This window comes from Manis javanica, chromosome 7, assembly GCF_040802235.1.
Source record: "Manis javanica isolate MJ-LG chromosome 7, MJ_LKY, whole genome shotgun sequence".
Taxonomy (NCBI): domain Eukaryota; kingdom Metazoa; phylum Chordata; class Mammalia; order Pholidota; family Manidae; genus Manis; species Manis javanica.
Window position 1 is genome coordinate 47,928,311 of NC_133162.1, and position 20,701 is coordinate 47,949,011.

Below are 20,701 nucleotides of genomic sequence, written 5' to 3' on the forward strand. Positions count from 1 at the left end.
GATATGTTCATGAAGAAGTCGCTCATGTTTATGTCCAAGAGATTTTTGCCTGTTTTTTTCTAAGGGATTTATGGTTTCGTGACTTACATTTAGGTCTTTGATCCATTTCGAATTTACTTTTGTATATGGGGTTAGACAGTGATCCAGTTTCATTCTCGTACATGTAGCTGTCCAGTTTTGCCAACACCAGCTGTTGAAGAGGCTGTCATTTCCCCATTGTATGTCCATGGATCCTTTATCGTATATCAATTGACCATATATGTTTGGGTTAATATCTGGAGGCTCTATTCTGTTCCAGTGACTTGTGGCTCTGTTCCTGTGCCAGTACCAAATTGTCTTGATTACTGTGGCTTTGTTGTAGAGCTTGCAGTTGGGAAGTGAGACTGCCCCTCCCCCCCACTTTATTCTACCTTCTCAGGATTGCTTTGGCTCTTCGGGGTCTTTGGTGGTTCCATATGAATTTTAGAACCATTTGTTCCAGTATGTTGAAGAATGCTGTTGGTGTTTTGATAGGGATTGCAGTGAATCTGTAGATTGCTTTAGGCAGGATGGCCATTTTGACAATATTAACTATTCCTAGCCAAGAGCATGGGATGAGTTTCCATTTGTTAGTTTCCTATTTAATTTCACTTGAGAGTGTCTTGTAGTTTTCAGGGTATAGGTCTTTCACTTCATTGGTTAGGTTTATTCCTAGGTATTTTATTCTTTTTGATGTAATTGTGTATGGAATTGTTTTCCTGATTGCTCTTTCTGCTTGTTCATTGTTATTGTATAGGAAAGCAACAGATTTCTGTGTATTAATTTTGTATCCTGCAACTTTGCTGAATTCAGATATTAGATCTAGTAGTTTTGGAGTGGATTCTTTAGAGTTTTTTATGTACAATATCATGTCATCTGCAAATAGTGACAGTTTGACCTCTTCCTTACCAATCTGGATTCCTTGTATTTCTTTGTGTTGTCTGATTGCCATGGCTAGGACCTCCAGAACTATGTTGAGTAACAGTGGGGAGAGTGGGCATCCCTGTCTTGTTCCCAATCTTAGAGGAAAAGCTTTCAGCTTCTCACTGTTAAGTATGATGTTGGCTGTGGGTTTATCATGTATGGCCTTTATTATGTTGACGTACTTGCCCTGTATGCTCATTTTGTTGAGAGTTTTTATCATGAATAGATGTTGAATTTTGTTGAATGCTTTTTCAGCATCTATGGAGATGATCATATGGTTTTTGTTCTTCTTTTTGTTGATGTGGTGTATGATGTTGATGGATTTTCGAATGTTGTACCATTCTTGCAACCCTGAGATGAACCCCACTTGATCATGGTGTATGATCCTCTTGATGTATTTTTGAATTTTGCTAATATTTTGTTGAGTATTTTTGCATCTACGTTCATCAGGGATATTGGTCTGTAATATTCTTTTTTTGTGGTGTCTTTGCCTGGTTTTGGTACTGGGTGATGCTGGCTTCATAGATTGAGTCTAGAAGTATTCCCTCCTCCTCTATTTTTTGAAAAGTTTAAGGAGAATGGGGACTATGTCTTCTGTGTATGTCGGTCTGATAAAAAAATGCTGTAAATCCGTCTGGCTTGGGGGTTTTTCTCTTGGGTAGTTTTTTGATTACTGCTTCAAATTTGTTGCTAGTAACTAGTCTGTTTAGATTTTCTGTTTCTTGGTCAGTCTTGGAAGGTTGTATTTTTCTAGGAAGTTGTCCATTTCTTCTAGGTTTTCCAGCTTGTTAGCATATAGATTCTCATAGTATTATCTAATGATTCTTTGTATTTCTGTGGGGTCCATCGTGATTTTTCCTTTCTTGTTTCTTACTCTGATTCCTTTGGAGTGAGTGGTGTGTTGAAGTCTCCTAAAATGAATGCACTGCATTCTGTTTCCTCCTTTAATTCTGTTAGTATTTGTTTCACATATGTTGGTGCTCCTGTATTGGGTGCATATATATTTATAATGGTTATATCCTCTTGTTGGAGTGACCACTTATCATTATGTAATGTCCTTCTTTATCTCATGTTACTTTCTTTGTTTTGAAGTCCTTTTTGTCTGATACAAGTACTGCAGCAGTGATTTTTTCTCCCTTTTGTTTGCATGAAATATCTTTTTCCATCCCTTGACCTTTAGTCTGTGTATGCCTTTGGGTTTGAGTTGAGTCTCTTGTAAGCAGCATATAGATGGGTCTTACTCTTTTGTCCATTCTATTACTCTGTGTCTTTTGATTGGTGCATTCAGTCCATTTGCATTTAGGGTGATTATTGAAAGATATGTACTTATTGCCATTGTAGGCTTTAGGTTCGTGGTTACCAAAGGTTCAAGGGTAGCTTCTTTATACTATCTAACCGTCTAACTTAAGTCATGTATTATGCTATTATAAACACAGTCTGATGATTCTTTATTTCTCTCCCTTCTTATTCTTCCTCCTCCATTCTTTATATATTAGTTGTTTTATTCTGTGCTCTTTTGTGTTTCCTTTGACTGCTTTTGTGAGTAGTTGGTTTTATTTTGTGCCTTTAGTTAGTATTTGGTTGGCCTGTTTTCTTTGTTGTGATTCTTTTTTCTCTGGTGAGCTCTATTTAGCCTTAGGAGTGCTTCCATCTAGAGCGGTCCCTTTAAAATATCCTGTAGAGGTGGTTTGTGGGAGGCAAATTCCCTCAACTTTTGCTTGTCTGGGAATTGTTTAATCCCTCCTTCATATTTAAATGATAATCCTGCTGGATACAGTAGCCTTGGTTCAAGGCCCTTCTGTTTCATTGCATTAAATATATCATCCCATTCTCTTCTGGCCTGTAAGGTTTCTATTGAGGAGTCTGATGATAGCCTGATGGATTTTCCTTTGTCGGTGACCTTTTTTCTCTCTCTGGCTGCCTTTAATATTCTGTCCTTGTCCTTAATCTTTGCCATTTTAATTATTATATGTCTTGCTGTTGTCCTCCTTGGGTCCCTTGTGTTGGGAGTTCTCTGGGCTTCCATGGTCTGAGATACTATTTCCTCTCCCAGTTTGGGGAAGTTTTCAGCAATTATTTCTTCAAATACTCTTTATATCGCTTTTTCTCTGTCTTCTTCTGGTACCCCTGTATTGTGAATTTTGTTCCGTTTTGATTGGTCATGCAGTTCTCTTAGTATTCTTTCATTCCTAGAGATCCTTTTATCTCTCTCTGCCTCAGCTTCTCTGTGTTCCTGTTCTCTGATTTCTATTCCATTAATAGCCTCTTGCACCTTATCCAGTCTGCTCTTAAGTCCTTCCAGAGATTGTTTATTTCTGTATTCTCCCTCCTAAGTTGATCCTTTAGCTCTTGCATATTTCTCTGCCAGTCCATCAGCATCGTTATGACATTTATTTTGAATTCTTTTTCAGGAAGATTGGTTATATCTATCTCCCCAGACTCCCTCTCAGGGTTGTCTGGGTGATTCTCTACTGGCTCAGATTCTTCTGCCTTTTCATGGCTGTAGAGGTAGTCATGGGCAGTTGGCACATGTGTTAGCTGGGATAATAAAGTCCCTTCCTGCTTGCTGGTCCCCTTGTCCTCCTTGGAGCAGCTTCCAGTTTTATTTCCTGAGCTGCCGTGGGTGGTGCAGCCGTCGGGGCAGCCCAGAGCCCTGCAGGTAGGGGCTGGTGTGCCAGTTGTGCTCTCCTGCGAGAACGGCGTCCCTTGGCACCCTGTCTGGCTTCCTTTGTGCGTGCCAGCGGGTACTCTGAGTCTGGCCTGGGCAGCTGTGGAGGAGGCTCTGGGCAGTTGCTGTGGGCACGGCCGCTCTCAGGCTGCTCCCCTGCTATGTTGGTGTTGCTCTGGAGGGGGAATGGATTGGAGGCTCTTTATTGCCGTGATGGGCTTCACAGTTGTGCTGCCTCCCAGTGGGCTGGAGCACCTGAATTTCCCCGGGATTCCCAGGTGCTGGGCTGAGTGTGCTGGGACACTTCCATCCAGCTGTGAGGCTCCTGTCCTTTTAAGAATTTCAAAAACACTCGCTTTTCTTTTGTCCTAGGAGCGCCGGCTGCGGGGATCCGCTCGCAGATTTTACTGTTCCATTTCTCTGATATCCAGCACACCACACAACATGTGTCTGCGCCCCTGGTGCGGATGACTAGGGCTGGGTATTTACGAGTGCTGGGCTCCCACTTCCTCCCCGCTCTGACTCCTCTCCTCCTGCCGGTGGGCTGGGGTGGGGGGAGTGCTTGGGTCCCGCCGGGCCGCGGCTTGTATCTTACCCCCTTTGTGAGGCACTGAGTTCTCGCAGATGTAGGTGTAGCCTGGCTGTTGTACTGTATCTTCTAGTCTTTATTTTAGGAATAGTTGTATTTGTTGTATTTTCAAAAATATGTATGGTTTTAGGGGATTTCCACTGCCCTACTCACCACCATCTTGGCTCCTCCTCTCCCTTTCCATTTTATGTGACTTAAATCACCAGTGAGAAACTTCCCAACCATCATGTCAAAGTGTTTATTCAGCCTGTTTTGTGTAGGCAGTCTTCTGGCTCAAACTACACATTTAAAAATCTTCACAACTAGCTTTTTTTCTCAGACATCCCCACATCATTAAGCATTACATTTTAATAAATGAAATGGTTACTAGAACTATTTTTTTGATTTAAAATATTATACACATTCAATATTTGGAAAATAAAAAGCATAAAAAAGAAAATGAATAAACACCTGTAATCCAATCACTCAGAAAAATGATTTAAAAACCATTTTTATGTATTTCCATCCTCTGTAAATTCTTTTTGTGGCTTTGTTTTCATGGTAGTGCTGACCTAAGATTTAGGAACTGTTCCCTACTCTTCTATTTCTTGGAGGAATTTGTGTTAATTCTTTTCTGTTCTGTAGTTTGAGCTCAGCTAGATTTTAATTAGTCTTAGAAAATACACTGAATGGAAATGTGCAAAAATACCAACTGTGATATCATCCTAGGGACACAGAAATGAGAATTAATTTCTTGGTATTCATTACTTGTTTCTGTTCTTTCAAAATTTTCTACCTGCAAGTATGTATTTTTGTAATCAGAAAAATATTAAAGTTTTAACTTGGAGAACAAGTCTATTTTTTTTTCCTTATATTTTTTAGACATTTGAAGACAGTGATCTGTTCCATTTGATTGGTGTTATCTGTGGATTAGCAATTTATAATTTTACTATTGTGGACCTCCATTTCCCTTTGGCTTTGTACAAGAAATTGCTGAAAAAGAAGCCATCCCTGGATGATTTGAAAGAACTAATGCCTGATGTTGGGAGGTTAGTTGTAAAAAGTGGCAAGGGTAGGGCTTAGGATATAGGAAATGGGAGATGTACAGAAAGATTTCATTTTGGGAATAATTGTATTTTGTTGTTCTTGTTGAATTTCTGAAATAAAAGCCCTTCTACTAAAGGAAAATCCATTGCATTATCAGATCCAAAATTTTCTACTTAAATGCATACATATGTAAGATTGTGTGCTAAATTTTTAGTAGCTTAATAATACCTTGCAAATGTCAGATTATAAATTTAGGAAGTTAGTGTTTCCTGACAGTAGTTAAATGATTTATTTTGACTTTTACTTCTAATCGTCTTCATTTTTAGCTGAAATATGTAAAGTTTCTTTTTATTTGGTATATAAAATGGAATAAGAGTTGTATTTAAATAGGGACCAATGTTGGAAATGAGTATACACATGGCCTTTGTATTCAAAGGAAGAGATTAAAAAAAAAGAATGTTTTTTTTCCTTCATTGTCTATAAGTTTGCCTTCATATATCCACCTTTCTGAAATAAGTATAAAAGTACAAATTAATAAAATAATTTTATTTAAAATGAATGAGTAATATAAAATAAGCAAAATAGTCCAAACACCCAGTAACGTTCTACCTCAAAGGAACATGTATATTGTTTTGCAGAAGCATGCAACAGTTACTGGATTATCCAGAAGATGATGTTGAGGAAGCATTTTGTCTTAATTTTACGGTAAGATGGAAAGATGTAGGATGGCCTGATTATTCATCATCCCTTTTATTTAACAGCTATGCCGTATGTTTTTATTTTGGTGTATGGAATTCTTAACCCTTTAGCTAACATTTATTGAGCATTAACTATATGCTAGTCACAGTACATGCACTGTTTCATTTAATCCTCATAACAATCCTATGTGATTGGTGTTATTATCCTTATTGTACAGATGAAGAAAACTGAAAACAATCATTACATACCAGAGATAATATTTTATGCCCAGCTTTGTGACTTCAAAGCCTAGTACTTTGTCACTTTGCTAAAGATCTTCACAAATACAAGGGATCCTGTTGTGGTTAGCATATTCACATAACAAATAAAAGGGATCCTCCTTTATTCAAGTGTTCATTTGTGAGTCTGCAGTTACAAGAATGTTTAGAGAAGCAAAGGTTATTGTAATGTGAGAACATTTACTGATGAACTTAACCACTTAAAAGATTAATTCCCACTCAGACATCTCTTTCTACTTCATACTAATGTTCGTCCTTACCCATTTTGTCTTAGTTACTGTTGGATATACCACAATACAAACACAAATACATTGGGGTATTATTTGGAAAATGAAATTGCGAATCTTGTGAAAGATGTAGAATTTTGTCAATTCAGTGAAAGGGATGTTGAATAATTCATCAAGTCCATGCAAATCCTTTGATACCTGAGGATCTGGCAGAAGATGACCAATTGACAGTTAAAGAAGAGAAAAATCAAGGATTATGATAGGGCACTGAAGAAGGGAAGAGTTTGAATATTAAAAATTAGACTCAGGAAAATGGTAAAACCATCAGTATTTTTTCTTTCTCTTTCATCTTTTCTTTTAAAACCCTTTTTACATTTGTTTCGCCCCCAAACAGTCCTCTTTATGATCTTGTGTTCAAAGCTAATAAAACATACCATATTCTGCTGCAAAATGTGTGAAAAAAACAATGTCCTCCCTCAAAGAAGTTTATTCATTCTTTGATTATTTTAAGAATTGGCACATAGTGCAGTTATAAGAAAAGTTGGTAGATTTAAAATGAAAAATAATTTTTTTCGAGAAAAAAGCATTGGATTTTTGTGTTCACTGTGAAATATTGGTTCTCCTTTTCAGTTGAATGGGTGGTTCCCCAATGGTTTGTTTCCCTAATTCAGTTTCAGTTAATAACTTTGGATCTTTATTGATCATCTCAGTTGGTTGAAACATTGGGTTCCAAGCAATTTAATTTCTAATTGATCAATCAAGTTTTTGAAAGCTTAGTATATTAAAAAATGATGGTAAATCAAACATTCCTTCCCATTGCTGTTCCTTTTCTTTCCTAGAGATTTTCAGTGGGTCCTTATTGCTTGCAGAATAATAACTTTAGTGGGTGCTTATTGCTTGCAGAATAATAGCTTTAGAGTGGGCTTCAGAGACATCTGTAATCTGGCTTTCTGACTTCATTGTGTTTCTCTGGTCAAAGTTTGTCATGTCATACCTTATTTTCTTATTTTCTAGGGCCATATATTTTCAGAATTTGTATTTACTCATGTATCTATCCTGACTTTGTATCTATGTGCTCAGAAATCCCATTCCTTCCCAGTCTTTCAGAGTCCTATTCATCCTTGCAGTTGCTTTTCAAATGAGATTGTTTCCACAAGGCCTTTCACAATTCCTTCTATGGTCTGGTAGCTTTGTTCATGTCTCTATCATATATGTCATTTATTCTATTATTGTGAATTATTTATGTATCAAATCACATTTCTCCTTTTTTTATAAGATAGTGAACTCTAGAGCAGGGATATTTTCATCTTTTTACCTTGTCACGCCCTTCCCACCAGAGTGTTTTATAGATACTAAACACTCATATAAATACTAAAAACTCATATAAATAGAAAAGGGTAATATAATATAGGAAAGGTAATATTTATAGAAAAATTAGGAGACTAGTAAGGAAAATAAAGGTTCAAAATAACTGATTGTCTTTATAACCCAAATTAATGATATAACTGGAAAAAACATTTTCATCAAGAATGCAGCAAGGCAGATACAAGGAATACAAGAGGAGCAGCTGTCAAATGTGGGGAGAATGCATAGCTGGTCTAAGCTGAATTTATTCTGAACCCTTGGATTCTATCACTTGTCCAAGGAAGGCATCCTTTCTAATATTTCACTCCAATAGTGACCTTTCTAAAATTTGATGCACAATAAATACTCAGTTTCCTATTCTTAACTAACCAAACAATTGGTAATTTTTAATTAGTTAGTCAAGGTAGGATTTCAAACTTCTAAAGAGGATGAAAATTTCTAGTAGTAGCTTTGTGCAGAATTCACAAATCTGCTTATGATAGCAGAATTTTACCTTAAATTTACTCTTCTATTTAGTGAGCAAAATAATAGGTAGAATAATAGGTTATTAAAATAATCTAATAAGTATTGAGTCTGACATTGACCTTTTTTAAAAATTTAAATTAATAGATCACAGTTGAAAACTTTGGTGCAACAGAAGTGAAAGAGCTGATTCTAAATGGTGCAGACACAGCTGTTAACAAACAAAATCGGTAAGTGCATTATAGCAGCATCGTAGGTAGTAATATGGTTCAGTAGGCATTTTCTTCTGTATTCAAAAACATGTCACTACCTTAAATTTTTACTGAGATAAAACTTGTTTTTTGAATGCTTAGTAAGGAAGTAATCTTCCTTTTGCTCCTAAAATCCCTTTAAGTCATTAATGAAGAGATAAAAAGATCATAAACAACAAGAACAAAGAGAAAGGAGAGGAGACAATAGCAAACACATTTTTGGGAGCTAGAAAACTGGTAACCTAACTGTGGCCAACCAGAGAAAGCTGCTGCATAAGGTAGACTGGGAGGAGCCAAGAAGGCAATCAGTTCATTTTGCAGAACAAAGGCTCAGGCAATAAGAAAAATATGTTAGAAAGTATATGGGATTTAGGACAATGCTGAAAATTAAAAGATTGTTATAAGAAGCAGTTAGAAACCCATTTCCTTAGCACACCAGGAAGAGCCTGGCAACCTCCCCACTCCAGTCTGGGCGGAAAACTGGAAATTTACCTTCTGGGGAGATTGAAGTAAAGGAACTGTGAACTTGAGGAGAGTTAGGCATAGCCAGGGGAAAGGAGCTCAACTGAAAACAGGGAGATTAGTGAGAATCTGCAGCTCCTTCCTCCTTGACACTTTATCTTGGAGGATTCTTCTGGTGCAACTCCCGAATGTTTAAATGTGAATGATAGCCAAAGGTCAATAGACATGTAAGGAAAGACCAAAACAGTCCAAAGGAATGCCAAGGAAACAAAACAATGCAGGATGAACAACACAACTTGACTGAAATCAGTGTCCTCAAAATAGTAAGAGTAGCATTCATGTGGATACTATTAAAAATTGAAAAAAAAATTGTTGAATAAAATTTGTCAAAGAAATTATACCAAAAAAACTTCCCAGAATTCAATGACATGTTGTTTAAGACTAAAGCATGGGAGGTGAAAAAAAGACACATACCAAGGCAAAATACATAGAATCCTAAAATCCCAACAAAAAAACTTCCCAGAAAAAAGAAAAGCAGACTACATACAAAGAATTAAGAATCAGAATAACATCAGATTTTTAAAAAATGACACTGAAGCTAGAAGATCAAAATTCTGGGGAAAAGGGAATTTTTAGCTCCGGATTCTATATCAAAACTATTAAGTATGAGGGAGTGTAAAAACATTTTCATACATGAAGAGTCTGAGTTCAAGAAGTTTCTGAAGAATGTGTTCTACAAAACAAGCGATTAAACCAAGAAAGATCCAAAAAAAAAGGATCAAAAGGGTTCTTTCTGTGGAAGACCAAAGTGTAGAAGATTTAGAAAGAGTAACCAAACTGGGTTAAATAAAGATACATGGAGGGTTCCAGGACAGTTGTCTCCAGGAGAAAAATGCAGCTGATGATACCTAATGTATTTGAGTGAATCTAGAGGAAATTGACATTTCTGTTAAAGTTGGGGATGAAATACCCAACTAAGGGATAGAAAGGTCTTTTTAAGGAAGGTAAACAGAATACTCTGTAGCTACTTGTGAATAACATTTATAACCCTAAAAATGTTAACAATCAGTGGTGAACCAAAAATTACTATAATGGGAGCATTGGGGGAGGTAAAGTGAGAGTGAGACAATTAAATACAAGGTAAATCCTCACCTTTCACAGTAGATACTCAGTTCATTAGACAGTATTTAAGATTGAAAATCAAGGGATGACAGACTATGTTGTTGAAGTTTGAAGGTAAATGAAAGTAAGAATAGCAGAAGGAGTCAAACAGTTGCCTTCAAATAGCAGGAAATTCGTGGTGGAAAGGTACAGGCAGGACAGAGAACTGTTTGTTCTCTTCTGTTGTAGTATTCTTTAGATAAAGTTAGCTTAATGGCTGTTGCCAGGACTTTATCTGAGTGATTAAAGCTAACTTTAATCCTGATTCTGCTACTTAGAAGCTGTGTAACTTTAGGTAAATTAGTCTGTGTCTTCATGCCTCAATCTCTTTTTCTGTAAAATGGGATGATAAATTGTACCTGTTTCTCTCAGAATTATTTTGAGGATTAAATGAGGCAATAATTTTAAGATGCTTAGATAGTACCTAGCACATGTACGTGCTCAGTAAATGTTGGCTGGTAGGATTACTATTTGACATTTTAAATTATGCATATGTCTTACTTTGATAAAAATTAAGCTGTATTTAAAATAATGTGAAAAAACTTGAGGTGTTGCCATTATTCTTTTTAAAAAGAAAAAAATCCTGGTTTTGAAGGCTTTGACTATGATTTAGAAAGATTTTTTTTCTGCTTTTAAAGTTTCTAGTGTTGGACTAATTTTTTAAACTTCTTAGAAATACTATTCCACATATTTTATTTAGTTTAGAAGCAATTTGAAGAGTTTTTATCTTTGTACTACCAGTCCTAGTTAGATAATGAAAGTGTTGAAGACAAAAATGTGTTAGCACATAAAACAGTTTATTTGCCTTTTGTAGTTATGGGACTTAACTATTATAGTTAAAATTGACTTTTTAATTAGATGAATTATAACATTTTGCATTACAAAACTCATTCTTTTCATCAGAACCTAATAGCATATGCTACTGATTTTTTCCCTAGGCATACACCCAGTTTTATATTTTATACTAGTCTTGTTTAACTTTTTTTCTTTGTAAATTCAGTTTAGAATTATTTTCTAATTTGCTAAGATTATCTATAGATGACTAAATTTACCAGTATTCTCATTTGTAGAACTATCTTTTTTAATTCAAAAGACAATAGTGTAAAACATTGAAAGTCTGATTGTTTGATCAGATAGCTACCTGAAGTGTTGTGGCTAATAGAACAAATTGAATAAAATTATAGGACTAATTACTGGGTAAAATGATGCGCTTTTTTCCTTCAGTTTCCTTTTGTATCATAATAGATAGAAGAAAATCAAAATGTGTATACCTATATATCTATGCATATATATTTGAAAAGAAACTGCATCTAGTAATCTTTAATGATTATCCTAAAAGAATCCTTAATATCCCCCTTCTTGGGTATTTAGTTTTTAAAATTTTTGTTTGCAGATTCCTTGAAACTCAAAGCAAAACAGACTGTAATTCTATCAAACAGTCTAAATCCCAAAGCTCTCATTTTTCATCACCTAATATTTTTTAACAGGTCAGTCTTTTTAGAGATGAATGCAGAATGGTGCATATAAATTCTCAATATACTATTTGTGGATTTAAAAAATCAGTTTGATAGCCATTTGCATTATGATTATTCCCTTTAGGAAATGACATGTTTCACTTAGGAACAGCTTGAGAATGTCTGTGAATGATAGATTAAGTCTACATGCTTCATAGACATACCAGATATTTGTATAAAAGGTGTAATGAATTTCTCTATAAAGTCTTTGTCCCTTCTGAATCCTACTTACACTTTCTCAGTTTTGTATATAAGTAGCAAAAAGTACAGGAACACTCACAGTTTTATTAAGACTACGATATGTATTCTCCATAAAAGATGATTTTTATATTCTGTGCATGCATGCTCTCTCCTTTCTAGGCAGGAGTTTGTTGATGCTTATGTGGATTACATATTCAGTAAATCAGTGGCTTCCTTGTTTGATGCTTTTCATGCGGGCTTTCATAAGGTCTGTGGAGGAAAAGTCCTTCAGCTCTTTCAGCCTAATGAACTTCAAGCAATGGTTATTGGAAATACAAATTATGATTGGAAGGAACTGGAAAAGGTAAGAGAAAACAAATCTGTGATATTATTTAAATGGAAAGGTAAAAGGAAAATATGGCTTGTTGATGGAAATCTTGTCCTCTTATTTATTGTTTTCCATTTTATGCTATTACTGTCATTTTTCTTACAGCAAAACACTTGACAAGGATTGAATTTTAATTGTGTATAATTAGATAGCATGTTTATATTTGTGGTATTGGTGTGTTCATATAGAAAAATGTCATCTATGACGGAGGCTGGAAAGAAGCCCCAGCTGAAAACAGGTTTTCATTCTGCCTCAATCCTAGGAATACCATTAAGAAAAGTACAGTGCTCAAAATCTTTGTTATCTTTTTTCCTGATAGTCTCAATATTAATTCTTTTTTAGCAGAGAATAAGCAATAGTTAGGATCTTTATTACTGGTGCTTTAGCCAGTAAAGGGAACTTTAGGGAGAAGATAGGGAATTTTTTAAACCACTTTTTTCTTTTCCTCCTTCTCTATATAAGTAATTCCCAGATATTTCTTAAGATAAACATTTACTAAAAAGTGCTAGGTTGTATAAGCTTTGAGACAGGTCAGTTTATAGGGTTGACCTGTAAGTTTTTCCATGTTTGTAATTAGCAACCTCTAATAGAATCTTTGCCTTAATAGTTTGATACTATGTATACCTATTAAGTTAGCTAACAAAATAAGTACAGTACTAAATCTAACAAGGATATAAAGCATTGGGAACTCTCATGTATTGCTGGTGGGAATACAAATGGAATAGCCACTTGGGAAACAGTTTTGCATTTTTTTCTAAAGTTAAACATAGACTTGCTACATGCCCTTGCAATTCTACTCCTAGATAGTAAGTTACTTTCACACAAAAAATCAATTAACAGAGAGGGAATAAGGAGTTATTGTTTAATGGGTACAGAGTTTCAGTTTTGCAAGCTGAAAAGAGTTCTAGAGATAGATGGTGGTGATGGTTGTGCAACAGTTTGAATGTACTTAATGCCACTGAATTGTACACTTTAAAAAGGGTTAAGATGGTAAACTTTGTGTGTATTTTATCACAGTAAAATCTGCAAACAAGTCAATAACTAGAAGCAACCGGGATGTCCTTAAGCAGTTGAATGAATAAACCAGCGATGGTACATCCATATGGTAGAATACCACTGAGCAATAGGAATGTACTGCTGATACTGCAGCAGTTGGGGTGACTCTCAGAATCCTTATGCTGAGTGAAAGAAGCCAGTCTCAAAGGATTTCATACCATATGATGCCATTTATATGACACTCTTGAAAAGACAAAACTCTGGTGAACAGGGTCTAGGGATGGAGGGCGTATGTGACTGCAGAGGGGTATACCCGCACAGTAGAGTTCCTTAGGGTGATGAAACTGTTCAATATCCTGATTCTGGTGGTGACTACACAAACCTATACATGCGTTTAAACTCATATATCTATACACACACCAGGAAAAGTAAATTTTACTGTGCAATAATGTAGGGAGTAAGATATTTTTAATTAAAAAAATAATTAGGACTCCTGGTTAAACATAGTGGATGTAAACGTGTTTATCTCTGCTCCCTCCCAATATCTCACTAGAAGGACTAAAAGGAATAAAAATAGGAATACACAGACAATGAGAAAAAAGAAAACAGGAGAAAAAAAGCTTTGGAAAATAGCGGAATGACTTGATAAGTGACTAGACCAAAGAAAATTTAATTCTAAGTGTCCAGAAGGACAGGGTTATCAAGAGGCAACCCATTTCACACCCCAGAATCTCTGAAAGGCTCAGGAATTGGCACACCATCTTACTATATAATGCAGGGATTTGGAGTTGGGCTAAAAACAATAAAATTACTTCAGAGCTAATTTAAGGAATTGTTAAAACTCCTCACATCCCCTTTTCTCCCCATCAAGGCTTTAGAATCTGAGAAACCAGGTAGAACTGAGAATGGCATTCAGAAAAGTAGCAGTAGCCAGGCTTAAAGTCCTCCAGAAAGGAGATTGAAGATTTCTTTTTTGGGGGGTAAATTGGTCTGCTGAAGAGAAGAAATTTATACTGACTTTAAGGAGACCCCGTTGGAAATGGACCCACCTCCAGTCACCCTAAAATGAAAATGATACAGTGGCCTCTCATCACACTTTTTAGATCTTACACAATTTGTCCTTCTTGCCTCATCTATCATTCTTACTCTCACTTACTCCAGTTAAGCCTTATTGGCATCTTTGCTGAGCATAGAACACAGCAGGAACACTCCAGTCTTGAGGCCTTTTTCTATTTGTTCTTCCCTGTGCTGGAATTCTCTTCACCTTAATAATTCCACATGGTTCTTGCTCTTGCTTTGTCTTTATACCTTCTCAGAATCTTCACTGGATATCCAAAATCATGTGTGTATACATGCGCGCACACACACACACACATGTGCACACCCTATCTCCCTTTCCTGCTTTATTTTTCTTCTCTAAATTTGACTTAATATAAACACAATTGTACTGTCTTTCCTCCCCTCCACTGCAGTATAAACACCACAAAGACAGGATTTTTGTCACTTTGTTCACTGCTGTATTCCCAGTGCCTAGAAGAGCATTTAGTAGGTCCTTAAAACTTTGTGTAAATATACAATTGATAGAAATACTCATTCAGAAAGACATTTTTTAAAGTCTTTTATTGTACCTATACTTAGTATACTTGGTTTCTTCTGTTTCATATCTGAGTTGTCATAATTTCAGTGATTATGACTTGCGACGCTGCATGCTCTTTCTTCATCAGAACTGTGTACTCATTTCCCCAAAACCATCTAGAGGTTTTAAAAAGAAAAAACGTCAGCCATATTCCTTTCATTACCACTACATGCTCACAGATTTTAATTCAAACAAGTGGATACATTAACTGAATGCTAGAATTTTAAGTCATTTTTCCCACACCTGTTTGCAAATTAATAGCAAATATTTTGTGGAGTTCAAGAGTTTGTTTATTGAGATAGTCATGTGTACAAATCGAGCCCAGATTCAAGAAGTCTATTAGCAAATACTGATTGAGCCTCTACTGGATGCCTAGTACTATGCAAAAAATTAGGAAGACAGCAGTAAATAAGACTGAGATACAGTGTTGGCCTCCTAATATGGAAGTTAGACTTTAAATAATTGAATGATGATGTGAGTAATCAAAGAGGAGAGAGTCTAATGAAGGGTATATAAGGAGAAATCTAAGGCTACACAAATATGGGGAAGCTTCTCATTAAATGGGACTTTTTTTTATGTTCATGTTGACATTTCATTCAAGTATATTGAAACATCATCTTTAAAATAGAAATAAATAACAAGTAAGGACTTTTGTTCAGTTCAATTTCCCCAGGGGCCCTAAATTTGTCTGAATCTCACTATATATTTGTTGAATGAATCAATGAAAGAATTAGGTGACATTTCATCTGAGCCCAAACGATAAATAGAAATTATCCTGATAAACAAAAAAGGAGCATATGTCTAAGTGGTCTAGGCTGTGGGAACAGTGCATACCCCCCTGATGGTAGAAGGTTCTTGTTGTCTGAGTACTTAAGGTCAAGGCCAACTGTAGCTGGTTTCTAAAGACAGTGTAGACTTAATTCCTTCTCTCCCCCCAACCCCTCTTTTCTCTTAGTGCTAATGTTTTTTAAAAAGGAAATATATTCTGCTGTTTTCACAAATTATCCCAAAACTTAGTGGCCTAAAAATAACTGAGTATTTATTGTCCTACACAGTTTCTGTGGGTCAGGAATTCAGCAGTGACTTAGCTGGGTGGTCTTAGCCCAGGGGTTTCTCATGAGGTTGCAGTCAAGATATTGCCCAGTACTTTAGTCATCTGAAGGCTTGATTAAGGATAGAGTTTCCTTCCAAGGTGGCTCACTCACAAGGCTGTTGATGGCCAAAGGCCTCAGTATCTCACGAGGACCGCTCCTTAGGGCTGTTAAGAGTGTCCTCATGAAATGGCAAATGGATCTCCCCATACCTCCCCACCAAGTGAGTATCAAAAAGAGGCTGAAGGTAGAGTTTTCTAAGGTCTAGCCTTGAAAGTCGCTAATTTTGCATATCCTCAATATCCTAATTATTACAGAGGTCAGGCCTCTTCTGTGTGGGAGGGGACTATACAAGGGTATGAGTAGCATGAGGCAGAGATCACTGCCATTTGGAAAATGACTACCACAACAATGATTAGTGTTCTTGTAGTACTCTTTAAAGAGAAAATAGAATGTAAAATAATTAGTTTGACTTCTGTTTATGAATTTAAGAAAATTTTTTAATTATCACAAATAATACCATGTCAAACTTTAATAACCCATTAACATTTTAGTAATTCTAGTTTATCCTTTAGGTATTTGCTTTTGAAGATACTACAATTCTGTCATGTTCTTTGAAATACTGGTGACACGTTTCTGATTTAATAAATATTTTCTTCCCTTTCCCCTGAAACTAATAGTTCCAAATTGCAAAACACTCAGAAAATAGTAGGTAATGAACTAAAAGTATTAGTTTCAAACTCCTTACAGTGTTAATGTTCGCTTTAGGTGCCAAAAAAGCCAATTTGTTAGATTCAAGACAAAGCTAAATCCCTTAATAATACCATGTTGTTTTTAGAATACAGAATACAAAGGAGAGTATTGGGCAGAACATCCTACAATAAAAATTTTTTGGGAAGTATTTCATGAATTACCACTGGAAAAGAAAAAACAATTTCTGTGTAAGTATGACTAGTTCCTTGTTTTATAAGAATGAAATCTAAAAATTTAGAGATTAATTTTAGTGACAAAAATATTTTTTCCTAGGTTGTTTTTAATTTTCAATTATTTTAAAAATCTGCATTATTACATGTGTTTTCTGTTTTGAAAACTAAATTCAGTTTGCCTCCAAAATACTATAGGTTCTTTCAAATGAAAAAAACTGTTTAACACCGATTACAGTAAACAAGGGTTGTAATTCCTTTCAGAATTTCTAAAAAGATCTCTGATGTAATAGCTCTTTTCTTTGTTCAGTCTTCATTTTCTTTTTCTCTGCTTTTGCACCAAAACTTTGGGAATTTCTGTACAAAACAGAACTTTTCCTTTCCAGGACCTAATGCTCTTATTTATAACCTAATCTCTGTGTGTCTTTCATCTGTTAAAATGTGTATTCTAATTGAAATTTTATTTAAAGTTTTCAGAATTTATCTATCTAAATCAATGAGATTCCTTTGATACGCCTGCTATTGCCAGGAATATTTTTGTCAATCTTTTTGATAATTAAAATGAGACTCTTGGTTAAGTTATTTTGCATAAGGATGACAAGTTATCCTAATGTGATTTATGATTGCCTATTATAAATTTTTGTTTAAAAATAACATAAGCAAATAGAAAAAGGAATCATAAAACATTTTGTATTTGATTTATAAACTATTTCTAAGTGGCTATTCCCAAAAGAACGGCTCCCCAAATGTTTTTGTCAGAAACAATAATCATTCATCAAACATTTATTAAGCATCTGTGTGCTAATGTTAATATTACAAATTTAAAGGAAAAAATCACTGTATGGATGTGTTAGTGTGAATCTCAAAAATGGTGCTTCCACAAATTCTAGAGACTTCTGCATTAAAGTCAATGTTAATGTAAAGCTTTGCTATAAAGACTGTACTAAAAATAACTTGACATTCTATATTGTTTTAATACATTTGTCTGAATGATTTTTTTTTTCTTGACAGTATTTTTGACAGGTAGTGATCGAATTCCTATTCTTGGTATGAAGAGTCTAAAACTAGTCATCCAGTCAACAGGAGGTGGTGAGGAGTATCTCCCAGTTTCTCATACCTGTTTTAATCTTCTGGATCTTCCAAAATACACAGAAAAAGAAACTCTACGCTCTAAACTGATCCAAGCTATTGATCACAACGAAGGCTTCAGTTTAATATAACTTTCAAGTTATAACTACTATTCAGTTTACTGCGAAAGCATTAAAGTGACAATTTGTGTTTTTCTTATGATGAATTCAGCAAGGTGACAGAGGTACTATTTTAATTCTTACTTGCAAAATGTTCAATGCTATGAATATTCACGAAAGCCAAAAATATTAAAGGAAAATGAACAAATTGTTAATATTAAACTTACTGTACAGAACCATGGATTTTTTTTGCCATCTTTGAATAAACGTACAAATATTGTGAATACACTGAAGTTTTACTGACATGACTTTTAAGAGTTTGCCTATTTCACAGATGATCTGGTGTGTGAGTGCATGGAAATGTTGCTTAATTTTTCTTCAATCACTGAGTGAAAAACCTTTACTTTTGGCCTGCAATAGTCATTCAATTATTTTTTCATTTTGTAAATAATGTCAAGTTTTGTAATAAAATAGTTATGTTCTGATACCAGCACAGTTTCTATGGTTGTTAATTGAATTGAGCTGATTTTTAAGGGTTAAAAATGATTTAAATCTTATTCAGAGAATCTATAAAAAATTAGCATGGTGAAAACACAATCTTAGCTTTTAGCTAGAATGTATGTCTTGTGGAAATCTAATTTGCAGGTAGGAGGTATCTAAATAACTTGTTAATCTTTTGTATTCTTGAGCTGCTACAGATGAATGGGAGATTACTAGAAAACTTAGTATTTAGTAATGGAAGAACTTTGTCATACAATTGCCAGAAATAGAAACTGGCTACTGTAAGAAACAATCACTGGGTTATAGCTTTAAAAAAACTGTTGAAGCTGAAAGTTGGTATTTAGTCAGAATTTGCAGTGCTTTAGAACCATTTACTTGAATTTTAAGAAACAAATCTTAACAATTTTATGGTGCTGGTGCTTAGTGATCACTAAATTTTAAGTGAGTTGATGCAGCACATGATTTTCTGCTCAAATGCAAGTATTTTTTAAATTTATTATTTAAAATGCCATGAAAACTGTTTAGGTAATATTTATTGGTTTAATATTTAAACTGTGTGGTTATCATGTAAGATCCAGAATTCTTCAAAAACAGTGTTTCAGGGAAGGTCTCTTAAATTTTGGATTGTTACCATTCCCATACTGATTTGCCTATTTTATAGAGGTCCCCAAGTCTATCTGTAATTCCAAAATCCAAAACAACTGTGAAAGAAATTTTGCATATCTCCTTTTGCAGCAAAACCTGATTTGAATTGTTGAGTCTATTTATGGTATTAAATGGAACTGTTTGCACATTGTACAGTGGTAATGTTAATGTGTTTGATTTCTTAACTTTGATCTAGGTGCTGCCTCAGACTGCTGTATGCTACATAATATGTGCTTTCAAAAAATCTTTAAACATTCATAATTCCAAAATGCTGATAAGCTTAAGGGCTTTGGAAAAGGGATTGTGGGCCTGTACTTTGCAGTAGTTAACTTAAAAACTTCTGGTGAGCCATAGGTATCTATAAGACTTTTACAGATAAAAGCCTTAAAACAGTATTCTCACTTAAGGTATTTTCCTCAAAGTAACATTCTTCCTCATGAGAGTTCTGTTACACTGTTTCCCTGTGCATCCATTCCTTGAGAGTAAGTGATTATTCATAACTGTATGTCAGATGCTTTTTTTTCTTTAGTAGCCTCTGTATGCTATGAAGCTGATCTGTGAATTAGCAGCTTTGGATTAACACAGATGGAATTCATTGAATATTATACAAGGACCTAGCATCTGGAGCACGCAGTACAAGGCTTAATTTGGGTAAGTCTGATACTCTTTATCCTCCCTGTTACTGCAGACATACAATAGCATTAACAGCAAGGAGATTCATGGTAGAAAATTAAATTACTATTGATTATTTTTTCAAATTGGAATTTGTTTTAAAAATAACAAAAGTATCTTGAGCTTTGTATATCAGAGTAGAAAGTAGGAAATACTGAGTTTACTAAATTTTAAGAACCATGATTATTGAATTGGCTAAACTTAAAAATATTTTAAGACCAATAATGTAATTGTAGCTCCTGTTTTAATTCAGTAGCAATTTTAACCAATAGCCTTGTTCAAACTGAGAAGACATTAGAACCAACATGCTTTAGAAAATTGCATGAAATAAAACCAGAACAGTTTTTTAAAACTGAGAAACCTAAAGTAAGAGGACACTCATTTGGGTCCATTCATTAATTTCTAACAGATTTTTGGCCTTCCTTATAGGTGACTAACTCCATTTAGTTTAACAGAAAAGTCTTAAGGTGCAATGTGCATAGGTCTTCCCCTCAAGAGTTAGCAGTAAAAAAGCTCTCTGAAAGCAAGGGCAAATGTTCCTATTCTCCGCCTCTTCACCACTCGCCAGCCTCTTTTGCACTTTGGCCATTTGGACTTGTAATGGGAATTTTGTCGTTTTTGCTAGAATTCACCCTTTCTCAGTAGGCCCCCACCCATGCGAGCTACTTTTGAGTCACCTGATGGTACTTTCTATAATACTATGCACAAGCCCCACCTTAGGCCAGTTAAATGTTACCTCAGAGAGGTGATGTTCAGATTATAGTTTCCCAGGTGGTTTTTAAAAGTACCAATTGAGAGCCCCTTAGAAGGGAGAGAGGTTATTAGACCATTTTCTCTG

At 35.1% G+C, this 20,701-nt stretch overlaps 1 protein-coding gene across 5 annotated transcripts in view; it reads left to right on the top strand.

Annotated features, from left to right (window-relative positions):
* HERC4 (HECT and RLD domain containing E3 ubiquitin protein ligase 4) overlaps nucleotides 1-19,344 on the top strand; it is a 136,590-nt gene extending 117,246 nt beyond the window's left edge. For 4 of the 5 annotated variants that reach the window (XM_073240964.1, XM_073240966.1, XM_073240965.1 and 1 more), the window contains 6 exons: nucleotides 5,061-5,227; nucleotides 5,864-5,930; nucleotides 8,404-8,486; nucleotides 12,005-12,188; nucleotides 16,774-16,876; nucleotides 17,870-19,344. In XM_073240964.1, the coding sequence (XP_073097065.1) occupies nucleotides 5,061-5,227; nucleotides 5,864-5,930; nucleotides 8,404-8,486; nucleotides 12,005-12,188; nucleotides 16,774-16,876; nucleotides 17,870-18,078 (813 nt within the window). In that variant the 3' untranslated portion in view covers nucleotides 18,079-19,344. Of the gene's footprint in view, nucleotides 1-5,060; nucleotides 5,228-5,863; nucleotides 5,931-8,403; nucleotides 8,487-12,004; nucleotides 12,189-16,773; nucleotides 16,877-17,869 lie in introns of those variants that run through there. The other variant, XM_073240968.1, reaches the window with a different exon arrangement.
* Nucleotides 19,345-20,701: the final 1,357 nt, after the last annotated feature.